The sequence below is a fragment of the Hoplias malabaricus genome, chromosome 2 (assembly GCF_029633855.1).
Source record: "Hoplias malabaricus isolate fHopMal1 chromosome 2, fHopMal1.hap1, whole genome shotgun sequence".
NCBI lineage: Eukaryota > Metazoa > Chordata > Actinopteri > Characiformes > Erythrinidae > Hoplias > Hoplias malabaricus.
The window spans coordinates 36,218,310-36,242,528 of record NC_089801.1 but is presented as its reverse complement, the minus strand read 5'-3'; the positions used below and the strand labels follow the sequence as shown (position 1 = coordinate 36,242,528).

At 39.5% G+C, this 24,219-nt stretch overlaps 1 protein-coding gene and 1 pseudogene across 1 annotated transcript in view; both read left to right on the top strand.

Moving 5' to 3' along the window:
• Positions 1-1,765: 1,765 nt before the first annotated feature.
• LOC136676451 (trichohyalin-like) lies at positions 1,766-11,177 on the top strand (annotated as a pseudogene).
• Positions 11,178-19,157: 7,980 nt separating this feature from the next.
• The window catches only part of LOC136676444 (golgin subfamily A member 6-like protein 22), a 28,501-nt gene continuing 23,439 nt past the window's right edge, over positions 19,158-24,219 (top strand). The window contains exons 1-6 of the mRNA XM_066653486.1: positions 19,158-19,194; positions 19,802-19,864; positions 19,967-20,284; positions 21,884-21,895; positions 22,948-22,970; positions 23,433-23,480. Coding sequence (XP_066509583.1) covers positions 19,158-19,194; positions 19,802-19,864; positions 19,967-20,284; positions 21,884-21,895; positions 22,948-22,970; positions 23,433-23,480 — 501 coding nt within the window. The remainder of the gene's footprint in view (positions 19,195-19,801; positions 19,865-19,966; positions 20,285-21,883; positions 21,896-22,947; positions 22,971-23,432; positions 23,481-24,219) is intronic.

Below are 24,219 nucleotides of genomic sequence, written 5' to 3'. Positions count from 1 at the left end.
GGTGGGTTGTGTGCCCCTTTCACAGTGCAGAGGGGAGTCAGACAGGGATGTTCATTGTGGGGGATGCTGTATGCTCTGGCCATTGAGCCAATGCTCCACTATTTGAGGAGAAACCTCAGTGGAGTTGAAATAGCTGAGGACATCCCACGGTTTTATTTAGCTGCATATGCAGACGATGTAGTAGTAGGAGTCACTGGAGCTGGAGACATTACTGTTTTAAACAACACTTTTAAGGACTTTGCTCTTATCTCCTCTGTGAAAGTGAATTGGGGGAAAAGTGTGGGTTTGCTGGTGGGGGACTGGAGCGGTGGAGAGCCAGCTTTGCCAGAGGGACTAGTTTGGTCCAAGGGAGGTTTTAAATATTTGGGGGTGTTTTTAGGAAATCAAAATACTGCAAAGAAAAATTGGGAAGGTGTGTTACAGGCCGTGCAGAACAGACCGAGTAAATGGAGATGGATTTTACCAAACATGTCTTTTAGGGGAAGAACCCTTATAGTTAATAATTTAATAGAGTCATCCCTCTGGCATTGTTTGGCCGTCCTGGAGCCTCCACAGGGCCTTTTAATAGGGATTCAAGCTCTTATTGTTGATTTTATTTGGGACAAACTTCACTGGGTCAAGAGAAGTGTCCTATACTTATCTAGAGATGAGGGGGGTCAGTGTGTTATACATCTTGAGAGCAGAAGGGCAACTTTTAGGCTCTAGTTTTTACAAAAAGTTTTATACGGTCCTGCGCATGCCCTGTGGAGGAACGTGGCAAAGGCTGTTTTGCGCAAGGCTGGTGGACTGGGCCTGGAGGAGAGCATTTTTTTAGTGCAACCTGATGAACTGTCTTTTTATGGACTTCCTCTCTTTTACATCAATGTTTTTAAAACCTGGACTCTATACAAGGTGGATAAACAGACCCCCGACCTGGTGGGCTCATTTTGGCCTTGCCAGTGACGTGAAGCCTGCCTGGAGGGCGCTCTATAAACCACCATTGACCAAGTCAGCTGGGGATCTGCCGTGGAGAATATTACACGGTATTGTCTCTGTCAATGCATTTGTGTTCATTTTAAACCCCACTGTGTCCTCTGAGTGTCCTTTTTGCTCTTTGAGAGAAACAGTGTTTCATTGTTTTACACAGTGTTTTACACTGAACGCATTATTTAAGGTTTTAACTTCACTTTTTCATGATTTTGGTGAATGTTTTAATCTTCATGTTTTTATTTGTGGTTTTCCGTACTGTCAGAGGAAAAGGAGAAAGTGTCAGTTGATAAATTTCATTGTGGGTCAAGCTAAAACTGCTATTTATTTTAGCAGAAAGAAAAAACTGGACTCTGGTGTAAATTGTGATGTCTGTCTGATTTTTAAAGGGTTGGTGCAGTCAAGAATCAAAGTGGATTTTTTGTTTTATGAGACGATGAAGAACTTGGACAGTTTTATGAATGTGTGGGACTATGATGAGGCTCTGTGCACCACAGAGGGTGGTGTTTTATTATTCTCTGAAAATAAGGACTGAATTTAATTCCTGATTTTTCTTTTTTTGTAAAAAATAGTGATTAAAGTTTGGTTAAAAACTCAACTCAAACTCTTTTTCTCTCTCTCTCTCTCTCTCTCTCTCTCTCTCTCTCTCTGCCTCTGCTATTATGTCATTACTGTGAATACTGAGCTAGATTCTTCTTGTAGAGAGGTAAACACTCGTGAGGTTTGTGCTATAAAGTGTTACACATTTCTTGCGAGAGCCCCCCGCCCTGTGATTCAGAAGTTGTTTAGTGCAGTAAACCAGCAGAGGACCCGGTGTAGCCCCAACAGAGGCTCTATTCTCTGTTAGTGATCTCAGCTCTCAGTGATTCAGACCCACACTTCAACAGTGATTTAAACAGAGACTCAGTTATTGTTCATATCTCATCAATATTAACTTCATACATGAACCTTCACACTGTTTTATTCACTTCTACAGAGACACAGAGAATGGACAGAAGAGCAGAGAAAGAAAATGGAGGAATCTGCTCTGAGGACGGGTGAGTAATGAAAAGATACAAAATAAAAGTCACAGATAGTTCTGCCTTTTATTTTCTGTCCAGTTTGATCCTGAGTGTTTTATTAATGTGTTTCTCACAGAGTTAAAGGGACTGAATGTCATTGTTAAAGATAGAGAGAGACTTTTAATGGAGAGAAATGAAGAACTGAAAAAAAAAGACAAACAAATTGAAGAGAGAGAGACACAGCTTCAGGAGAAAGACAGACTTCTCACGGAGTTCAGAGATGAACTGAGACAAACCAGAAGTGAATTAGAGCAGAATCATAGAATACAAATGGTAGAGATGGAGAAAAGACTTCAGGAGAAAGACACAGTTCTAAAAGAACATTTAGAGACGATTGATAAAAGAGACGCGTTATTAAAGAAGACAAATGAAAGACTTGAAGACTTGAACAGTTTAAGGAGAAAGACACAGAGCTGGAGAATGTGAGGAAACTGCTGAGAGAGAAAGAGTCTCTACTGGAGGACACAGTGAAAGAGGTGGACAGCTGTAAAAATCAACTGGAGACACAGAGAAAGGAGCTGCAGGAAAAGAGCAGCACACTCCAGAAGATGAAGATCCAACTGGAAGAACAGAAAACTGAAGTCACTCTTCAGCAGAAAGAGCTGGAAGAGAAAGAACAGCAGCTTAAACTCACAGGTGAGGTCCCTGTTCTGAACTAACAGTAAAGTTCTTTGGATCTATTTGCAGAACACAGCTCACAGAGGAAACTTCACTCCAGACGTCTCTGATATTGTATGAATGACTGTTTCCAGTGTGTTTTATTTCTGCACAGTCCCACATTAAATGAAATACAGTGCTCTTTAACTCTGAATCTTTAATACAATATCAGTGTGAGCAGGGTACTGTAGCTCCTCATTAACCCTTAATATACCCCTGCACCATGTACTACCCCATGTGGGAGAAATGGGAGGAGGATGTTTAATATGCAGATGTGCTTTATTCCAGATGTGAATATTATTTTTGAGGAAAGGTTCTCTGTTGTTCTTTTCAGATGTGTTGTGTTTGTGGAGTATAGATCCAGCTTTAATGGAGATATGGTTCTGACGTCTGCTCAATATTCATATACAATATCTGTGTGATTAAATGAATGCTCTGTCTTTATCATTTCAGCACAACAGAATTCTGATCTACAAACTCAAACTCAAAGTCTGAGAAGTGTTGTTTCTTCACAGAAGACTGGTGAGTTTTTGCCATTTAATCCATCAATCTCAGTATTTATTAACTGTTAATTAATGTCTGTGAATAATTACTAATAATTGTCATTAATTGTCTGTGTTATTAGTTCCTCATGAATGTGTTTAACTGCTCTTTTCCACACGCCGTTCCTGACACAGAGACAGAATCTAAACAGTGCTCTTGTTTCTGCACTGGCTGAAAAACAGAGATGACTGCTCTATGATGGTGTTTCTCAGTGTGGAGAACGTGTGAACCTGTTTAATTACTTCATAACAATTATACGTGTGTTTTTTATTCCCAGGTGTTGTGTTTTTTCTTTGTGTCTAAAATGGAAAAGAAAATAGTTATTATTCTCCATTAGCTTTGCCTTTGAGGTCAGCGCAATGATATTTTAAAATAGATATATTTTTTAAGTATATTCGCAAAATATATTTACAGTGGTATGAAAAAGTTTGGGCACCCCTGATAATTATCATGATTTTCCTTTATAAATCATTGGTTGTTGGGATCAGCAATTTCAGTGAAATATATCATATAGCAGACGAACACAGTGATATTTGAGAAGTGAAATGAAGTTTATAGGATTTACAGAAAGTGTGCAATAATTATTTAAACACAATTAGACAAGTGCATAAATTTGGGCACCCTTGTTGTTTATTGATTTGAATACCTTTAGCACTGATTATTGGAACACACAATTTGTTTTGTAAGCTCATTGACCCTTGACCTACATACACAGGTGAATCCAATTAAGAGAAATGATTCATTAACAACTCTCAAATGACCTCAAAACAAAGATTGTTCTACATCATGGTTTAGGGGAAGGATACAAAAATCTGTCTAAGAGATTTCAGCTGTCAGTTTCCACTGTGAGGAACATAGTGAGGAAATGGAAGGCCACAAGCACAGTTCTAGTTAAGGCCAAGTTCTAGAGTGGCAGGACAAGAAAAATCTCAGATAAGCAGAGGCGAAGGATGGTGAAAACAGTCATAGTCAACCCACAGGCCAGCTCCAAAGACCTACAACATCATCATTTGGACATAAGGGGTGGTATGCATGGTGGAAAAAGAATACAGCATTCCAAGACAAACACTTGATATCACAGTAAAAATTGGTGGTGGTTCCATCGCGCTGTGGGTCTGTGTGACCAGTGCAGGTACTGGGAATCTTGTTAAAGTTGAGGGTGGCATGGATTCCAGTCAATATCAGCAGATTCTTGAGAACAATGTTCTAGAATCAGTGACAAAGTTGAAGTTGTGCCAGGGCTGGATATTTCAGCAAGACAATGACCCTAAACACTGCTCAAAATCTACTAAGGCATTCATGCAGAGGAACAAGTACAATGTTCTGGAATGGCCATCTCAGTCCCCAGACATGAATATGATTGAAAATCTGTGGTGTGATTTAAAGCAGTCTGTCCATGCTCGGAAACCATCAAACCTGACTGAACTGGAGAAGAATTCTTCAAAATACCTTCAACCAGAACCCAGACTCTCATTGGACGCTATAGGGAGTGTTTAGAGGCTGTTATTCCTGTGAAAGGAGGATCTACGTAATATTGACCTAATTTTTTTTTGTTGGGGTGCCCATATGTATGCACCTGTCTAATTGTGTTTAAATAATTATGGCACACTTTCTGTAAATCCTTTAAACTTCATTTCACTTCTCAAACATCACTGTGTTCATCTGCTACATGATATATTTAACTGAAATTGCTGATCCAAACAACCAATGACACACAATGGAAAATCCTGATAATTATCAGGGGTGCCCAAACTTTTTCACACCACTGTAGATTTCAAAAGGCTTCTGGAACTGTAACAACTATCAAGACGTTTCTAGATCTGTCCAGAATTATCTAGAGGTTTCTGGGTCTGTCCAGAAGTGTACATGGCAGTATAAATACAGTCATCTTAAACTAATCATTTCATTCGATGTTGTGGTGAATAAGTGAACTACTGCACACAGCTACAGTTAATTTAAATGGCATCAAGAGGTTGCATACATTCAGCAGACGCATTTTGCTACGTATGTGGGGAGTTCATAAAGACGAGTGAAGAAGTTCTCTGTGAAAGCATCTGCTAAGATGTGTGAGGCCTGCAAAGCATACTTGATGAAAACTATGCACAGCTGGTTCAGACTCTGATAAAGAGCTCTGCTGCAGTGGGGTGCAGGACGTCACTCAGACTTCATATCCTTGATGCCCATCTTGATAAATTCAGAGAGAACATGGAGCTTATTCAGAGGAGAAAGGCAAGCGCTTTCACCAGGACGTAATGAACTTTGAACACCGTCACCAAGCACAGTTTAGTGAGAACATGATGAGAGACTATATTTGGGCACTGATTCCTGAAAGTGATTTTCAGTTCAGTCGTAAATCTCAGAAAACCACACACTTCTGAAGGGTTTTGGTTAACTTTGTAAATGTGCAGTGCATACTGTTCTTTGTTGAGGTGAAGTGACTGGGGTGTTTTAAAATGCTGTCATTCTTGGTGGACCTCCAAGGCCTTTACACAACTTTTACATGTTTTCTTTGCCTCTGGGACAGCCGGTGTTCTGACGGGTTCTGCTTTCTTTTCGAAATGTGCCATGGTGTACTTCTATACGTACAGTTGTTTAAATAAAATAGTAGGTAAGATAAATGTAGTGTATCAGAAGATGCTGCCTACAGAAGTATAAGCAGGAGATATGCACAGCCCAAATCCCCTCATTAAAGATATTATAAGATTACTACGGTGATAAGAAATGTGTCAAGGCTGGGCAGGAGACGAGGAGGTGAACGTGAACGCAAGGAATTTATTCACAAAACGAAAACAAGATACATACAAAACAAACATGGGCAGAAAAGATGGAATACAGACAGAATTAAACTCAACTGAACTAAACAAAGACAGACAGAGAGCCGTGAACTGGGGTAGATCTGAGTAAATATACAGACACAGAGGCACAGAAACACACATCTACACACACACATGAACTGACACGGGAGCGCAGCAGACAAAGGGGTATATATACAAAGCACTGACAAGGAACACCTGGGACTGATAAGGAGAGGGCAGGACTACAAAGGAGACACTGACGAGAGGGTGGAGCTAAGGCAGGACTAGGACGGAGACAAGAACAACAACAAACAGAGCCATGTGCAAAATGAGCACATGGTGAGGAAAACAGACACAGGACAGGGCCAGGGCATGACAAAATGGTTTTATAGTGTTTTACATTTAATTCATGTGCAGTTTTGGAACACTCAAACTAATAATAACAGTGAACTACGATTGTGTAATGCACCAGAGAAAACATATTTAACACAAAAAACACATGAAAACATTAAAAAGTTTGGTCTGAGCATGTGCAGAGCTGCATAGTAGCACATTTCGACAAGGCAGCACAACTCGTCAGAACACCTGGACACAAGTGCACACTATTGCAGAAAGAACTGGCCTCAGAGAAAGTGATGTACAGTACAGTTACAGATCCAGAAAATACACTCATTATTGAGCTATTATACACAGCATTGATGGAGTTTCATAATCATTGCATATTTGTAGTGAATTGTTGATTGTTTCTCTGATAAAACACAAGCACGAGTTAATTTCGTGTTTTATCTCAATAAATACACAACTAGTGCAGGTCACTGTCACAAAATCAAAGTTGATGAGGAATGTTTGTTGTTTTTGTTATGATCTAAAATGTAGAATTCATGATTTCTTACAGATTTAGAGGAAAAGGCCAAACAGCTGAAAGAGAAACAGAACATTATAACAGAACGAGACACACAGCTAATGGAGAGAGAGACACAGCTTCAGGAGAAAGACAGACTTCTCACGGAGGTCAGAGATGAACTGAGACAAACCAGAAGTGAATTAGAGCAGAATCATAGAATACAAATGGAAGAGATGGAGAAAAGACTTCAGGAGAAAGACACAGTTCTAAAAGAACATTTAGAGACGATTGATAAAAGAGGCGCATTATTAAAGGAGACAAATGAAAGACTTGAAGGTGTTAGTGAACAGTTTAAGGAGAAAGACACAGAGCTGGAGAATGTGAGGAAACTGCTGAGAGAGAAAGAGTCTCTACTGGAGGACACAGTGAAAGAGGTGGACAGCTGTAAAAATCAACTGGAGACACAGAGAAAGGAGCTGCAGGAAAAGAGCAGCACACTCCAGAAGATGAAGATCCAACTGGAAGAACAGAAAACTGAAGTGAGTGAAAAAGACAAACAGCTTGAAGAGAAGGAGAGGATTGTAAGTGAGATACACACACAGCTAATGGAGAGAGTGGAGCAGGTTAAAGAGAAAGAGAGACTTCTAGAGGAGAGAAACAAGCAGCTGCAGGAAAGAACACATCCTCCATCATCAGTTCCAGTCAGGAGGAGACACAGCAAGGAGTTTGAACCTCCAGAGTGTAAGTAACTGATGAGGTCACTTCATATACGTTCTGCAATAAATACATTTTTCATAATGTTTATTTCACTACAATGTTTTTATTGCACACACTCTGTGTGTAATGGATTTGAATAGAGGTGTGTAGTTCAGGAAATAATGGAGGATTCAACTTATGATAAAAAATGAATGTTATTGATTATAAAAAATATATTGTTTAGATATGGTTTCATTTTTTATTTTTATTTTTTGCTCTGTTTGGAGTTTAATGTTTTGATTCAGCCACAATTCAGTAAATAAACAGTAGTTGTGTTTGTAAATAGACACTCATTTCTAGACCACTGTCACAGCATTAACTGTCTACAAACTGTCTGTGAGAACATGTGTTTATTGTGGTTCTGTGGTTCCTCAGTCAGTGAAAAGACTCCAGACCCAGCTCCACTCAGGAGGAGAAACAGTAAAGAAGACCTTCCTCCACACAGTAAATAATCACACATTCATATAGTTTCTGAAATATTCCTCTAGACAGACCATTCTCTCACGCTCAGTAATAAATGAACCCCTTCATTCTTGTTGATCTGCAGTGAGTGGAGAGTCTCCTCCAGAGTCTGGTGGTGTATCAGAGCTGAGGCTGGTTCTGCTGGGGAGGACTGGAAGTGGGAAGAGTGCAGCAGGAAACAGGCTTCTGGGCCGAGAGGAGAGGAGCAGGGCTGGAGCGTCTACAGTGAGGCAGCAGAGTGAGTGCAGACAGGGTCAGGTGGCTGGGAGGCAGGTGACTGTGGTGGACACTCCTGACTATTTCAGTCCTGGACTCTCTCTGGACGAGCTGAGACAGGACGTGGGACTCTGTGTCCGTCTGTCGACCCCAGGACCCCACGCCTTCCTCCTAGTCATACCAGTGAAGCAGACCTCAGGAGAGGAGAGAGACATGCTGCAGAAAATGGAGGAGATGTTTGGAGAGAGATGCTGGAGGAACACCATGATCCTCTTCACCGTCACTGATGAAGACCAAGAGAAGAAGATTGAAGAGTTTGTCCAGTCAGGAAACCAGGAGGTCCAGAGCCTTGTGGAGAAATGTGGGAACAGGTTTCACTGTCTCAACATTAAGGAGAGTGGAGAGGGGTCTCAGGTCTCAGAGCTGCTGGAGAAGATCGAGAAGATGGTGGAAGGAAACGGTGAGAAGTTCTACAGCAGTGAGATCTACCTGGAGACAGAAGCTCAGATCAGAGCAATTGAGACAAAGATCATGAAAGAAATGGAGGAAAAGAGGGTGAAAGAAGAGAGAGAAATTAAGGAAAAACATGAAAAGGAGCTGCAGAACTCTCTGAGAAGGATAGAGGGAGCAGTACAAGAGCACGAAGGAGAGATAAAACAACTTAACAACAGAACAACTGACCTAGAGAGAAGAATGAAAGAAGAGAGGGATGAAGAGAAAAGGAGAGGACTGGAACGAGAGCTGGAGAGAGAGTTAGAGCGAAGGACAGAAATGGAAGAAAAGGTGAAGAGACTGAAAGAGAAGAGAGAGAGGGACAGGTGTGAGATGGAGGAGAGACACAGACGGGAGATGGAGGAGATCATGGAGACGTATGAAGGAGAAGCCAGAGCTGAAGCAGAGAGAAACTTAATGAAGATCCTGCTGCCAGAAATCCGGAGAAATATTTTGGCTTCAAAGTCAAAGGCTGAGTGTCCTAACTGCAAGAGTCAAGGGCCCAAATCTGATCAGTATTTTAGGACAGCAGTTGCATGTGCGTGCATAGCCACATCAGTTGTTGTTATAACGAGGCAACTGTGGAGGTGTTAAGAGGAGCAGTACCTGGGAAAATGAAACAAATCACCACATTGATAACGGACCATGAATTATTGTTTATTTACTTTTTATTTAAGTACCAGTTGTGTTCATGGTTCTGAGTTCTTTAGAAATAGACAACAACAGAAAAGGGAGGTGGTCTTTGTCGTGTTTGTTGCTGAAATCACTGCGTGCACTAAAGTTAACCAAGAGATCTGGACCTGCTCAAAGAGCAGCAGCTGGTGAGAATGTGTGGTCCTGGGGTGAGGAAACTTTTACAGTTCTAGAGATCTACAGTTCTCACAGCAAAACAAACTCCCCCTGCTGTTTGTGTTCATTCAGAAGCTCTGTGTCTTTTAAGGTGGAACAGTGAGGGTGTGGAGGGTCTTCTGACCAGAGTGGGCTACTCATCTTTAGCTCAGGTGTTTGTGGTGGTAAATAACAGTGTTTTTTATTATAGAAGAGGTACATATTCGGCTGTGTTACTAAAAGTGTTTATGAAGTTTCCATGGGTCAACACCCACTTCAAGATTATTCAGAATTTTAGAAGAAGGTGGGGTTTCCTCAGTGTGTAGGGATGTCACATGATGGTAAAACACACACAAAATCCACTTTCCACAGTGAAACTCAGTCGTCTGTCCAGATAACAGATTTGAATCAGATATTAAACCACCTCTTCCTCAAATCAGAAATGAGTAGAAACCAAACCTGCCCTGCCATTTGAACCAAGCCACTGTGAGAAAAGATTAAGGATTCCTCAGGGTCTAAAGGAATCTCAGGTTTAAAGATTAATTTCACTGATGAAACAATTATACTCAGTTGTGCACAAAGGCATTTATTCTATTTATTGTGATGATTATGGAGAGAGGGGCATCAGGAGGAGCGTGTGAACTCAGTGTAGAGGAGTAATGAAGTGACCTTCTAAAAAGCCTAAGCCTAAGAATGGGAAACACAAAGTGGTTTGGACTGAACATTAAAACACTACTCCAGCCAATCAGCAACAGGGGGGTGTTCCTGGTCTTGCACAGGACGAGGAGACCGGAGGAGCAGGGGAGAGTTGGACCACACTTATTGTCATAGAGATATGATTTCAAAGTGCAAGCTTGTTGAAAGAGAGACAGTTTTATTAAGACAAATGCTCTCTCCCCTGGCTCTCTCAAAGAGTGTCACTGCTTTCCAGCCTGGATTTAGAGCTTCAGTGCTGCTGCGAGTAGATATTGTGTGGTGGCAGGATGCAGAAGAGGGACTGCTTAGGTCCAGATCACATCTACACAAATGCTGCTTAGAAAAATATGCAAATGAAAAGATCATTTACGTGAACACTACATAAGATTTGGTGTTTTTTTTCTCCAGGGGCTCCCCCAAGTGTAATTCATATTTATAGCACTGTACTGAAATCAGTGGAGAGGGGGTGGTGGTTCCCTACCCTCCACTAAGAATTACATAGTGCAGTTTCTGCAGAGCTGAGCCCAGAGTAGCAATGATAGAGGCTCTGTCTACATAGAGTCCAGCTTGAGTCAAGTCGGTTAAATCTGTTCCTTTCTTGTAAAGTCAGTCTGTAAATGTTTGTTTCAGTTTGTGAATGTGGAAGAAGCAGATGAAAATCTTTAACCAGAAACTTCATGATGAGTTCATAATTGATGACTTTATGACTAAGGACACTTAGGAGTTGTGATTAATGTGACGTCTCACAACATTTGTTCCTGTTTTATCAGAAAATGTAGATTGAGAAACACATTTGAGCAGAACTGTAATCTGTAAATGATTATTCAATTTGTTACAAACATCTGTATTTTTTTCTTAAAAACAAACAGAATAAAATATTTTAATACAAATTCTTTAAACTATTTTAAATAAAAATAGTTGTTGTCTGATGTTAAGAGAATGTGAGATTACACTGGTCAGCCATTGTTTCTATATTCACTGTCCATTCTCTCAGCTCCACTGACCGTACAGTAGCACTTTATAGTTCTACAACCACAGCACTTATGACAGCACCACACACACTAACACACCACCACCACATCAGTGTCACTGCAGCACAGAGACTGATCCACCACAGAAATCATACCTGCTCTGTGGAGGTCCTGACCAGTGAAGAACAGAGTAGAAAGGGGACTAACACTATGCAGGGCCACAGCAGTAATATTCAGCAGTGCTCTGTGGTCAGCGTCCTGTGTCCTGTGACTAGAGGATGAAAACACAAATTGTTCAGTAACAGATGAGCTACTGTCTCTGACCTTGCAGCTACAATGTGGACCATCTACAAGTGAAACGGTGGCTTTCACAAAATAACTTAAGCAATTAAAAATAACATCTAGAGGTTGAACAATTTTTTAAATATCTAACAGTCTCTAATAATGATAAATAATAGATATATTTCCTGGATATCAGATGTTTTCATTTTTTCCTCAGGGCAGCGTTTCTGAACATTATTTCTGACCCTTCTTTCACGGCTGTAGTTTATCCACTACACACTGGCACCAGGTGAATTCACAAGCTACACTATAGATGTGTTTAATGAACTGGTAAATCTGTTTATATTTTATTACAGAAAGAGAGGAGTGTTCTCTGTTCTAACATCACTGTGTGTTCACTGTGTAATAATTATATATTGGTTCAGATGAATATTTATTGTTGAGGGTCAGGGGCAGAGCAGACAGTTTTGTTATTAGAGCTCTGTAATAAAACCCTGTAAAGGACAATCTTCTTAGATCAGGACACTTCTCTTTCTGAGAAAAGATTCTTCTCAACTGCATCAGGGGCCATGTAAATTTCCAACATTTTTGCAAATATATTTATAGGTGTTACATGAGAACAAATCAACAAACGAGATCAAATGTTTGTAATGTGATCTTTGATAATGTTCATGTTTATTATTCAAAAAATAATGATAGCAATAAAGATAAAGACCAGGGTGTCAACAGTTAGGTAAACTAAACACAGTTATTACAGTGATGTTTATGCTTTATGAGTCTATTTGATACAAATATATTTATCTTTTACGTGGCCATTTTACACATTATGTTTCATGTTTTTTTTTTCTGCAGAAACACCTCTGTACTAGAGACCTCACTAAATGTCATCACTAAATGGTCCGGTTCAAAGTTCTGTATAATAAGTTTCTAAAAATAAGTCAGTCTCTAACAGTTAATTATCTAACACCTGTTCTTTTAGTTGTCCCTGGTTCTATACAGAACCTACTTCTACACTTTAAGGACAGCTTTTTTTGGTTAGAGCAAACAACGGCAACAAGAAATGTTTGTATTTGGGAATTGTCTGGATATAATTTTATAATTAAACTAGTTAAGAGATGTTGCTGAACAAACAAAAAGTACAGAAAGAACAAGCAATGAAATAAACTGTGATTAAAGACTGTTATTGTGTTACTTTAAAGCAGCGTTTATCAAAGTGTGGGGCTAGGTATTGCAGATGGGGCACAAGGAATCAGAAGAAATGAGCGTTTTATGTCTGTCTTTCTGTTTTGCCAATAAAGCTTACTCAATAAAAAACAACCACTGACAATGCATTCGTTAATAGCCCTTAAACATACTAAAAAACACTAGAGAGGAGACCATAAAAAGTAACTTACCTGGAACCAAAATATGTTTAGTATTTTTTTTCCCCACAAACTTTTATTTTGAAAATGATCATGTTTTGGCAGTGAGTCATACAAGGTGGGTCTTCTATGGGACAGGTGAGCTATTTACTCCTTTCAGCTCAGGTCCTGGCACACCTGTTGGGTATGTAAAGGAGGAACCTTCACAACCTGAAGCCGTAGGAGTCGGGGGAAGCAGCGTGCTGGGGTCTCCCCATCTCTGGAGGAGGGTTGCCGCTTCAAGTCTAGGGAAACTTTTGGGGGGTAATTCAGGGGCACATTTCATGAGGATCCTTTTTCAGGAGACTTTTTGGATTTTCTTCATGAATGTGCACATTGGACCTTCTGAACCCTCAGCAGCTCCAGCACCTGCTCCTCGTGCAGCCCCAACACATGCCCTTCAAGTAGCCCAAGTTATATCACACTTCCTGCTCCATTTCTGTATTTTCTGTTCCCTTGTCTACCATGGGCTCCTTTTTTGTTTTGGTTCTTGTCTCCGCCCTAGCCCCGCCTCAGTCCCTGCCCTCTTGTTACCCTTCCCAGGTGTTCCTTGTCTGTGGTCTATGTTTCTGTGTGCATACATGTATGCTTTTCTGTCTGCATGTTTCCGTATGTCTACACCAGATAGCGGCTGTTCCCTTTTTGGTCCTGGCTAGGTTTTGTACTGGGTCATGTTTCTGCCTTTCCTGCTCGGGTTGGTTTTAAGACTGTGTTTAGTGTTTACTTTTGTTTGTGTCAAAAACGTTAGTCCTTGTGTGTACGTCCGCCTCCTCATCTTCCCCTCAGCCGTGACAAAACCAGAGGCAAGAAGAAAATCATTTGTTATCTTTGCTAGAGCTGTATGGTTCTTATGTTGATATGAACTGAGTTGTTGGGCCACAGCTTTTGATGTAGAATAAAATGGTAGATTAAAAATAGGCTTGTAATTAGACAATTCCAGTTTCCAGTCTTTCTTCGGCAACTACGTTCTATTTTATATCAATGTGGAGTATTTGGGTTGAATATGTTCTTAAAACTAGTTATATAGAGTACTACATGGAAAAATCCTTTAAAAATTAATTATAAGAAGTTGGATAAAGGAGCATTCGGCGGAACAAGCCTTTAAACTGTAAGCAGATAAAGTTTATTTTTGGGTCTAATAAACCTTTAAAACTAAATTATATGCAGTTATATCGGCGGAATAAATAACACTTTAGACTGCAATTTTTAAAAATAAAATATATATTTTTTTCTTTAATATTTTAATTATTTTTTTCTGTTTAATAAGCCTTTAGATACATCGCTAATGGGGTCCTAAAGCTGCAGTCTTCTCGCCTGTTTATACCATTAGAGGGTAAAACACAGGGTCCTACCCTTGTGATCCTGAAACTGTAGCCTCCGGTTACTGCAGGAACATGTAGTGGGGAGAGGGAGGGTCGGGACTGAGCTGCAGGAGAAACTGAAACTCAAGTGCTCTGCTCTGGACGCTGGAATTAAGAGAGAGAGGTGCGTGTTACATTTGTGGATATATTATATTATTCATTCATTATCTGTAACCACTTATCCAATTCAGGGTCGCGGTGGGTCCAGAGCCTACCTGGAATCATTGGGCGCAAGGCGGGAATTTAACACTAGAGGGGGCGCCAATCCTTCACAGGGCAACACACACACTTTTGAGTCACCAATCCATCTACCAACGTGTGTTTTTTGGACTGTGGGAGAACACACCAACTCCTCACAGACAGTCACCCGGAGCAGGAATGGAACCCAACCTCCAGGTCCCTGGAGCTGTGTGACCTCGACACCTACCTGCTGCACCACCGTGCCTCCCACTATTTTATATTATATTATATTATATTATATTATTACGTTTTTGTGGAGAGAGCGGATTTGAGCTGCTTTAAAGTGGAGCAGGTTTCTCCTGAAGCAGTCCTATAACTCTGAAGGAGAGCGAAAGGAAGGGCGGCAGAGGCCGAGCAGTTTCCCGTTTTCTGGGATTCAAATTCCTGTGGTGGACAAAAACAATAATGCCGTCACATTTACATTCAGAGTTTCCGATGAGCATTTGTTGGATGTGTTGTGTTGTGAGAAGTGCTGTAGGACTCGGTTTCAATCCGCACCGTTGACTAACGGAGAAACAAGTTACTCTTTTCTGTAACGGGAATCCGGTTTAATCAACCGCCTTTTCAGAAACACAGTTACACTCGCCGCACGTCATATTTTTGTGCGCAGACACTGAGCGGTAAAACTCAGTGCGCGTGAAGAAGAAAGAAAGCCCTTAAGCGGTTTATAAAACGGTCATTTCTAATAGTTACTTAATAAATACAGATATCAGTTCAGTGTCTAACATGCTGTGTACCTATGAAATATATACTACTGTATAGAGTTTGAGTAAATGGCGTCCAATCACAAACAATTGTAATTGTATTCTCCATTAAATTATATTTTAAAATAAGTACAGCAATTTCATTCAATATCTCATGTACATAGAGTGGTAAAATCTGAACTGATATCAGATGGTTGTATGGGCTACTTATTAAATATAACGATATAAAGCAGTAAATTTGACTCATCTTTAAGAGCAATAGATACCATTTACTCAAAAACAATATAGTTATATCACAGTTTGTAACTTTACCTTTAAAGTGAAGGGCTTGCTTTCAGGTCTTCACCGCATTGAGTATTACCATCTCTCTCTCTCTCTCTCTCTCTCTCTCTCTCTCTCTCTCTCTCTCTCTCTTTTCTCTCTCTCTAGGAGGAGATAAAGAGATAAAACGGAGACTGCAAGCAACAGTGAGACAAAAATCCACATATTTTTTTTTTGATATAATTATTGTTTCTCACAACAGGTTTAACTGTGAACATCGTGGTGTGTGTTTTCCTTCACAGAGTTTAAACTCATTGGACCCCGTGGTGATAAATATGACTCTGGCTCTGCTGCCACTCTCTCCTGTCACCTGTCTCCTGAAGTCAGTGCTGTTGACCTGGAGATCAGGTGGTTTAAGGAGACGGAGTGTGTTTGTCTCTATAAGAACAGACAGGTGACAGAGGGGCGGGTCTACGATCCACCTACCAATGTGTGATTTTGGACTGTGGGAGGAAACCCACACGGACACAGGGAGAACACACCTCACAGACAGTGACCCGGTGCGGGACTCGAACCCACAACCCCCAGGTTCCTGGAGCTGTGTGACTGCGACACCACCTGCTGCCCTGTGAATAGTCAGGAAAGAATAATGTATAAAACAAAAGAGCTCTCGTCCTGGGTCTAAAACAGCCTTTCATATCCCTTTATAATGGACTGCGTTGGGAGTGGCACATAAACAGTCAGTCACCGGTAGCATTCTGCTGTCTCTTAAACTTCAAGGAGTGAAAAGTGCAAATGTGGCAGTTTTCATCAGAATATGAATATATCATAGTCATGACAAAGACAGGAATAACTCTGTCTTCATGGATTCTAGTAATTGTCAAACTGCATATTATGCACTGATAGATATTTTTAGATCATTTCAGATATATTTTAGATGTTCAAATACCATGTCTGAACACAGTAATGGAACCTCGTGATAAACACATGACATTTACTACACTTTTTCAGTGTAAATTTGTAAATCGGTCTGATTTGACTGGAACACAACAGGAGGGTTAAACAAATCTTGAAATGAGAGTTTTTAACTTCCATCTGCCACCTTCCTTCCCACAATGCACTACTGCATAATCCCACTGCACCGCAGGAACAGTGAAGTTTACTGAAAAAAAGACCCACAGATAAAAGCAGTGTGGACTCTGATGGGAGTGATGTCACTGTTATTGAAAATGGTCTTGGTTACTCTCCACTAATTTAATGTAATGAGTAACTTATGAAACCATCCATTAAATCTTCACATTCATATTGTTTACTTCCACAGGTGGCGTTTACTCATGGAGAGAACAGAGGTGAGTTTAAATGAGTGTGGAACTGCTTTGAAACTGATGGGATGTGAATGTATTGAGCTGTGCTTTGTGTTCAGAGCAGACACACACACACACAAAAAACACTAAACACTGATTCTAAGAGAGAGAGGTTCTGAATATTTTGGACTGGTGACATTTAATAGAATCAGAATACCGTCCTAACGTGTTTAACAGCAGAGACGTGTTTATATTTAATGTTGTTCAATGAAGGAAACACTGTTTGATAATGAAATGGTTATTTACTGGAATTCTGTGAGGCTGCTTTGTGATAAAATCAGTTGTAAAAAGCACTATATGAATCAATTTAATTTGATTTGAATAGAAGCGATTGATCTGCTAAAGAATGTGTTTATTACAGAGTGAAGTGAAGAAATCAAACAGGATTCAGACGATCAGAAAGTCAGACTTACTGAGGAACCCATCAGGAGAAGTTCTCTAAAGCTCCAGAGCAGCACGTCTCAAACTACACACAAGATTTCACACTCTGAGCTCTTTAGTCTGGAGCTGAGGTTTTAGTCCTCTTTACTTTTATCTCTCAAACTAGAAACACTGCAGAAACAGAGCAGTATTATTATTATTACTACTACTACTATAATTATTAAATGCTTAAGTGTTTAACTGATGCACAGCTACAGGTTTAAGATTTTTATTCCTTGGCTTTCAACTCAGCATGAGACGTTTGTTTTTCCTTTATTAATTTTATTAGTGTTGTTTTTATTTAAGTTATTTATTTTTCCTTATTGGTTATTTTTTTTTTTTTAGTTTGTTTTATAAACATTTTTTGTACAGCACTTTGTTTTAACTGTTGGTGTTTTTTTAAAGTGCTCTATAAATAAAGTTGAGTTAAGAGCTTCTACATGATGTCGTCATGTGAAACAGAACACACAGGTGCTGTTTGTGTTATAATGTAAATAATATATTTTAAATGTTCTGAAGTTGTAAGTGTCCTGAAGGTTTGTTGAAATGAAGGATTGCTGCAGAGCTGTGACAATGATGAAGCTTTTTAGATTCAACACAGAATAATTCAGACAATAAGTCAGACAAATTTCGCTGCAGGTTTAATGAAACAGACACAACCCTTTGCAGTGTAATTGAGGAATGCAGTGCATTGCTGATATCATAATATTGTATAGATTTAGAGAAAAAATACTCAGTTCTCTGGAACATCAGGACCACAGGGGTACGTCAGAACAAGACAAGACAGGCAGGACTAGGGCGGAGACAGGAACACCAAAAAACAGAGCCATGTGCTACTTGAGCACATGGTGGGGAAAACAGGACTGGGCCAGGATGTGACACCAGTTCAGGGTCGCGGTTGGTTCGGAGCCTACCCGGAATCACTGGGCACGAGGCTAGAACACATGTCTTAATATTACAATAGATAATAACCCAAACAGTGTTTCTCTAAATATTCTGACTTTATTCTTAGAATTATTCAGACTTTTTTCTTATAATTATTTTATATTAATCTCCTTTTTTACCTCTGAATTTTTCTTACTTTAATGACAGAATTTATTTAGGGTTTAATTAATAATTAATTATTAATTAAAATTTATTACTTTATTCTGAAAATTTGAGGTTGCAGAATTGCTCTCTGTCTTCATGAATTAGTTAATTCTATCTTCTTCTTTCAGATTTTTAAATGCCATTATGTTCCTTACAACATTGTTCAGATCAATAGTATCAGCCTGTCCTCTTTATGTCTGAAACAACAAATTCTGGTATTGGTATTGGGATGCATTACTATACTTCATTAATTATTATACACAGATATAAAAATAAGCACACGGGTGATATGTGATAATACCATTTACTTTGCTGTGTCTCTTTAATGTTTTTTTTAAAGGTGTTTTGCAAAATTCTGTGAGAGAGAGAGCATTATGATCAGTGATGAAGTGGTACATGGTTTTCTAATGTACACTGATTTACCCGTCAGCTGCTTTACTCCATGAAACTAAAGGGCACAGGTCTAACTACTGCACTGATCTTCATTTTTATGGGAGAATTTGGTAAAATTGTTAGTTATTGTGGAGACTCTTCCACCAATGTGGTAACCCAGAGTGTATCTTGAACAGTAGGTGAAAGTGAAAGAGTGCAGTGTGCTTCGCTCTGGACACTGAAGTGGAGAGAGAGGTGTGTGTAAGGTTCGTGGATGAAGGATTAACTCTGGCTTGTTTTTGTGGATCTCTGTGTTTGAGACAAAGAGCGGATCTGAGCTGCTTTAAAATGGAGCAGGTTTCTCCTGAAGCGGTGATATGACTCTGAAGAAGGACGAAGGAAAGAGCAGCAGAGGTGAAACTAACAGGTTCTGGAAGGTGGTCAGTATTTGGCTGGTCAGTAAACATTTCCTAAAGTAGTGTGTAGTTTAATTTGAGAAGAGGAAAAGTGTTACATTTATGTGTAGATCTGGGTCCATTTCCTCTGAATAAGAGAAAACAATCATTAAACTAAGCATTTAAACGGACTCTTTCTGTCTCTTTCTTCCAGATTCTTTCAATCTCTCTCTCTTCCCCTTTCTCAGTCCTTCCCTTTTCCATTCATTTCTCCCTTTACAGAGAGAGGAACGTTTTTGTCTTGTTTGTGGGTCATAGTTTATGTTGGTTCCAGCTAAAACTGCTATTTATTATAATAGAAAGAGAAAATGGGACTCTGGTCAGGACTATGATGTAGTTTGGGTTTTTAAAATGCTGGTGTAGGCATGGATAAAGACGGATTATATGTTTATAATGCAGTGAAGTATCGGGATGAGTTTGAGTGTGGGATTATGGGGGTTTTGCAACATTTCTGCTGATGTCTTAACATTTATTTTGAAGCTTGAAATGGCAGCATAATTTTACCAGTATTTTAGTGCTTTTGTGTAGCTCTCCTCCTTTCTCTCTCTTTCTCTCTCTGTCTGTAGGAGGTCTTGAGCCTGAAGCTGTAAGAGGAGATGAAGAGATAAAAATGGCGACTGCAAACAACAGTGAGCCAAATCCAGATATTGATAAGTGTTTAATATTGATTAGTTATTGTTTCCTGTAACAGGTTTAACTGTGAACATCGTGGTGTGTGTTTTCCTTCACAGAGTTTAAACTCATTGGACCCCGTGATGAGGTTCAGACTAGCTCTGCCGCCACTCTCTCCTGTCACCTGTCTCCTGAAGTCAGTGCTCTTGACCTGGAGATCAGGTGGTTTAAGGAGACGGAGTGTGTTTGTCTCTATAAGAACAGACAGGTGACAGAGGGGCGGGGCTACGAGGACAGAGTGAGTCTGTTCACTCAGGAGCTGCAGAGAGGAAACGTCTCCTTACAGATCAGAAACTGCACACTGTCAGATTTAGGACATTACCTGTGTCAGGTCACTGATGGAACAATAACAGAGGAGTGTACAGTAGAAGTGGGTGGTAAGTCAGTATTAACACAAATTAACGTGTACAGTGGTCGTGGGCAGCACAGTGGCGCAGCAGGTAGTGTCGCAGTCACACAGCCCCAGAGTCCTGGAGGTTGGGGGTTTGATTCCTGTTCCTGGTGACTGTCTGTGAGGAGTTTGGTGTGTTCTCCCTGTGTCTGTGTGGGTTTTCTCCAGGTGCTTAGGTTTCCTCCCATAGTTCAAAAACGCATGTTGGTAGGTGAATTGGTGACTCAGAAGTGAGTCTGTGTGTTATCCTGTACTGGCGCCCCCTCCAGGGTGTTTTCCCACCTTATAAATTATAAATGACTGTAGGTTTTTGTAACCCCTACATATCCAGCTGAACAAATGGTCAAGAGCTAATTTTAAAACTTGCTGTTGACACACGTTCACAACCAATAATTTGACCGATTCCATTACACTCTTAGTCAGTCAGAGATGAAGGGATCCATATTTACACCAAACCCACAAACAAGTAACAGCCACATGCTCATCACAGGAATGAAATTTAATGTTCATTTTCCTAAATCTCTCCAAAGAAGGATCTGTTTTCTGAGCCTCAGTAAGAAAATCTCAAGAAGCTCAACATCCAAATCAGCCACAGAATTACACAGCCCCAAAACAACTATCTGACAGAGAGGCAAAATTTCAACTGCCGTAAATATAATCACATTAATTCAGCTCAATAACTTTTTGTACTGGAGCTCACATCAGTGTAAATCCTGGAAAAACACCAGGGAACTTCTGCCACAAATTCTATTGGGCTCATTAATCACTTCAGGAACAGGAGTCAGTGGTTGTAGGAACAAGAAGTGTTTATAAATGATGCTAGTGTTTACTCACTGGGTTTTATCTTACACTCTGCTCTGTTATTATCTTTTATACAGATCCTTCATACTTGGTGAGTACATCACTCCTCCCTCCTCACACTGATCACAATGTCTGCTGTGTTTATAAACGTATCACATCTATTACAGTTTAATCCAGAAATCAGACAGTGACCTCAGTTCTTTCAGGGAATATTCACCTGATAAAGTCTCCCATCACAGAATGAAGACAAGTTCACATTCTTTCCCACAATGCACCTGCACATCCTCTGCATCTAACATTGCTCTGAGCATCCAGTGTTAGCTTTAGCATTAGCTCACCTCAGATATAGCTTTTGTTGTTTAAACTTTGTTCTTAGACGTGAAAACATCCCTCTTTAATTTAACGAAACCGTTTCCCTGCTTTGATTAATGTAAACACACTCAATGATCCATTTTCCTTCACTTTAAATTCACCAATGTCCACATTTTCTCAGTTCTCAAACACGTCTGCACTGAACCTCCTGTAAATCCAGTTTATTATTTTAGTGAAAATGGTTCAGATCGACCTCTCTGTGTTCTTCTAAACTTTCCTTTGTTCTCCTGAACATTTTGGTCTGAGAGCACAGATGTTACTGATGACCCCAGGTCTGAACTGAAAGTCTAACGGACGGAGCTGCAGTAAATAAGAGAGACAGGACTTTCTCACAGTTTCATGAATTATCAATTATTTTAATGTGAGCTGTGAATGTTTCTTCATAACCTTTCTTTTTTTAACTCTGTTTTAGGGATGTACAGCGGTAAGTGAATGTTGTGTATTTCTACTGAAAGTACTGGATGTAGTTTGTGTAGTTTATAAAGTCAGAGGAGAGTTTTAATCCAAGTCAAGCTCTCACATTAAATCCAGTTTCATCAGTTGCTCATATCTTAAATAAAGCTTGAAATGAGAGCTTTTAACTTCCAACTCCCACCTTCCTTCTCACAATGAACTGTTGCATAATCCCACTGCACTGCAGGAACTTAGAGACACATGTTAATGACATATAGACACATTAATATTCTACATACACATAAACAATAAATTACTAGAGAGAGAGAACATAGACAACATATAACAATCATATAATTCTGCCGTTTTGTATTTTTGTTTTTATTCATTTTGAAAAGTTGGATGGTTACTTTCCACTGATTTAAATATAATAATTAACATGTAAATCCATTCATAAAATCTTCACATTATTTTATGTTCTTCCACAGCTGGGCAGAGGTGAGTTTAAAAAAAATTGTATCAATTTGCTTTCTCAAATCTTCATTTTTTCATGAAAGGTGACTGACACGAAATGTGGTCACTGTCCTCTGTAAAACTGCATAAATATATAGATGACTGCAAAAAAGGCAGAGCATGCATCGAGAGACAGGTAAAACAAAGCACAGATGAAAATAAACAGTTTATAAAGGCTAACACACAGGTGAAATTAATGAGTAATCTTGCAAACCAGAGCATCATACACTTCTCTCTGACTGTACGGCTGTCAGTTTGAACATGTGACCCTCAGGGAATTCTGGAAGTTGGAGTTCTCCCAGATGAGTGTGATTCTTCTTCAGTCGTGTGGGCACCGCTGTTTATGCAGAGACTGTTTGTTGTAGACGTACTCACACATTCTCTCACACACTGTCGCCTTTGGACACTTTAGAATAGCTAATGGACCTGCCAACATTATTTACAGCTTAAGACAGAAACTGATGATGTCAGATACTGTCCTTTGGAGTACAGAGCACTAAAAACTCTTTGTTCTTTGTGTACATTCTGTGTTTTAAACATCCTTATTTTGTGTTTTATCTGATTCTCTAGCTGATACAGTTGTCATTTCACAGGTGAGTACATTTTATTATAATAAACTGAGTAGATATTATCTGTGGACATAAATATTAGAGCATATAAAGTTAAGCAGGGTGTGTTTTTCAGAGTCTTTAAATGAATGTGCTTTGTTTGTTGGATGTTAATTTCTCTTTCATGGTGTTTGATGTGGGTGTCATTAGTGTAAACGCTGATCAGAGTTCTCTAACTGATCCTGATCCTCAGGCGCTGCAGTAGTTCCACAGCTTGTCTGTTCCACCTCTTTCCTGTTGGTTTAAATGCTGTAGTTTTTCAAACACAGTCTCAGTTTAAATCAGTGAAAGTCCTCAGAGTCTGAACTGTTAGTGATCTCAGCGCTCAGTGATTCAGACCCACACACCAACAGTGATTTAAACAGAGTCTCAGTTATTGTTCATATCACATCAATATTAATTTCATACATTTTTACATTCATTTCACACTCTCATTCACTTCTACAGATAGAGCAAGAATGGACAGAAGAGGACAGAAAGAAAATGGAGGAATCTGTTTTGAGGAGGGGTGAGTTATAAAAGAGACACTAGATCTGGTTTTCTGTTTTATTTAATATTAACACAGGTAATTGGCTGCCATAGTCAGTGAAGGTGGAAGGGGGCTGTGGTACGGATACATGAGGTCTGTTTAGTCCTAAACTGATGTTTTTAATTCTTGTCTTTTCTTTTTCTGGTACCCCTCTGATTGTGATGTCATCACGTGTGTTACTTTGTATAAATTATCACTGAGTGAGGTACTTTTGAGTCCTGTCTGCTCCTTGCTGAGTGAATCTTCACCTTTTCATCTGTGCTCCCCACACTCCAATTTAAACATCACTACATATAATATTCAAATTTTCTGAGATAATGACTTTTGGGTTTTTATTGGCTGTAAGCCTTAATCATCAACATTAAAATAAATAAACACTTGAAATATATCACTCAGTTTGAAATTAATCTGTATAATATACATATGACATTTGAAACTTATATCAGGGGGGGCAAGACATCTCAGCCAACATCATTAAAATAATGTAGTTTATATATAATATGACTGACATTTGTATGGAAGTAAAATTCCTCCATTTATCAAATGATATTTAGTATATAGGTAGATACTATATGTAATATAAATGATGTCCTGCTTTAGTGAAGTGCAAGAGATCGCCCATCGGGCACAGCATCAAATTCACTGACTGTTTTCTCCAAGTTCACTTGAATGGCCCGCTCAATATTCAGCACTGCAATGTCAGAC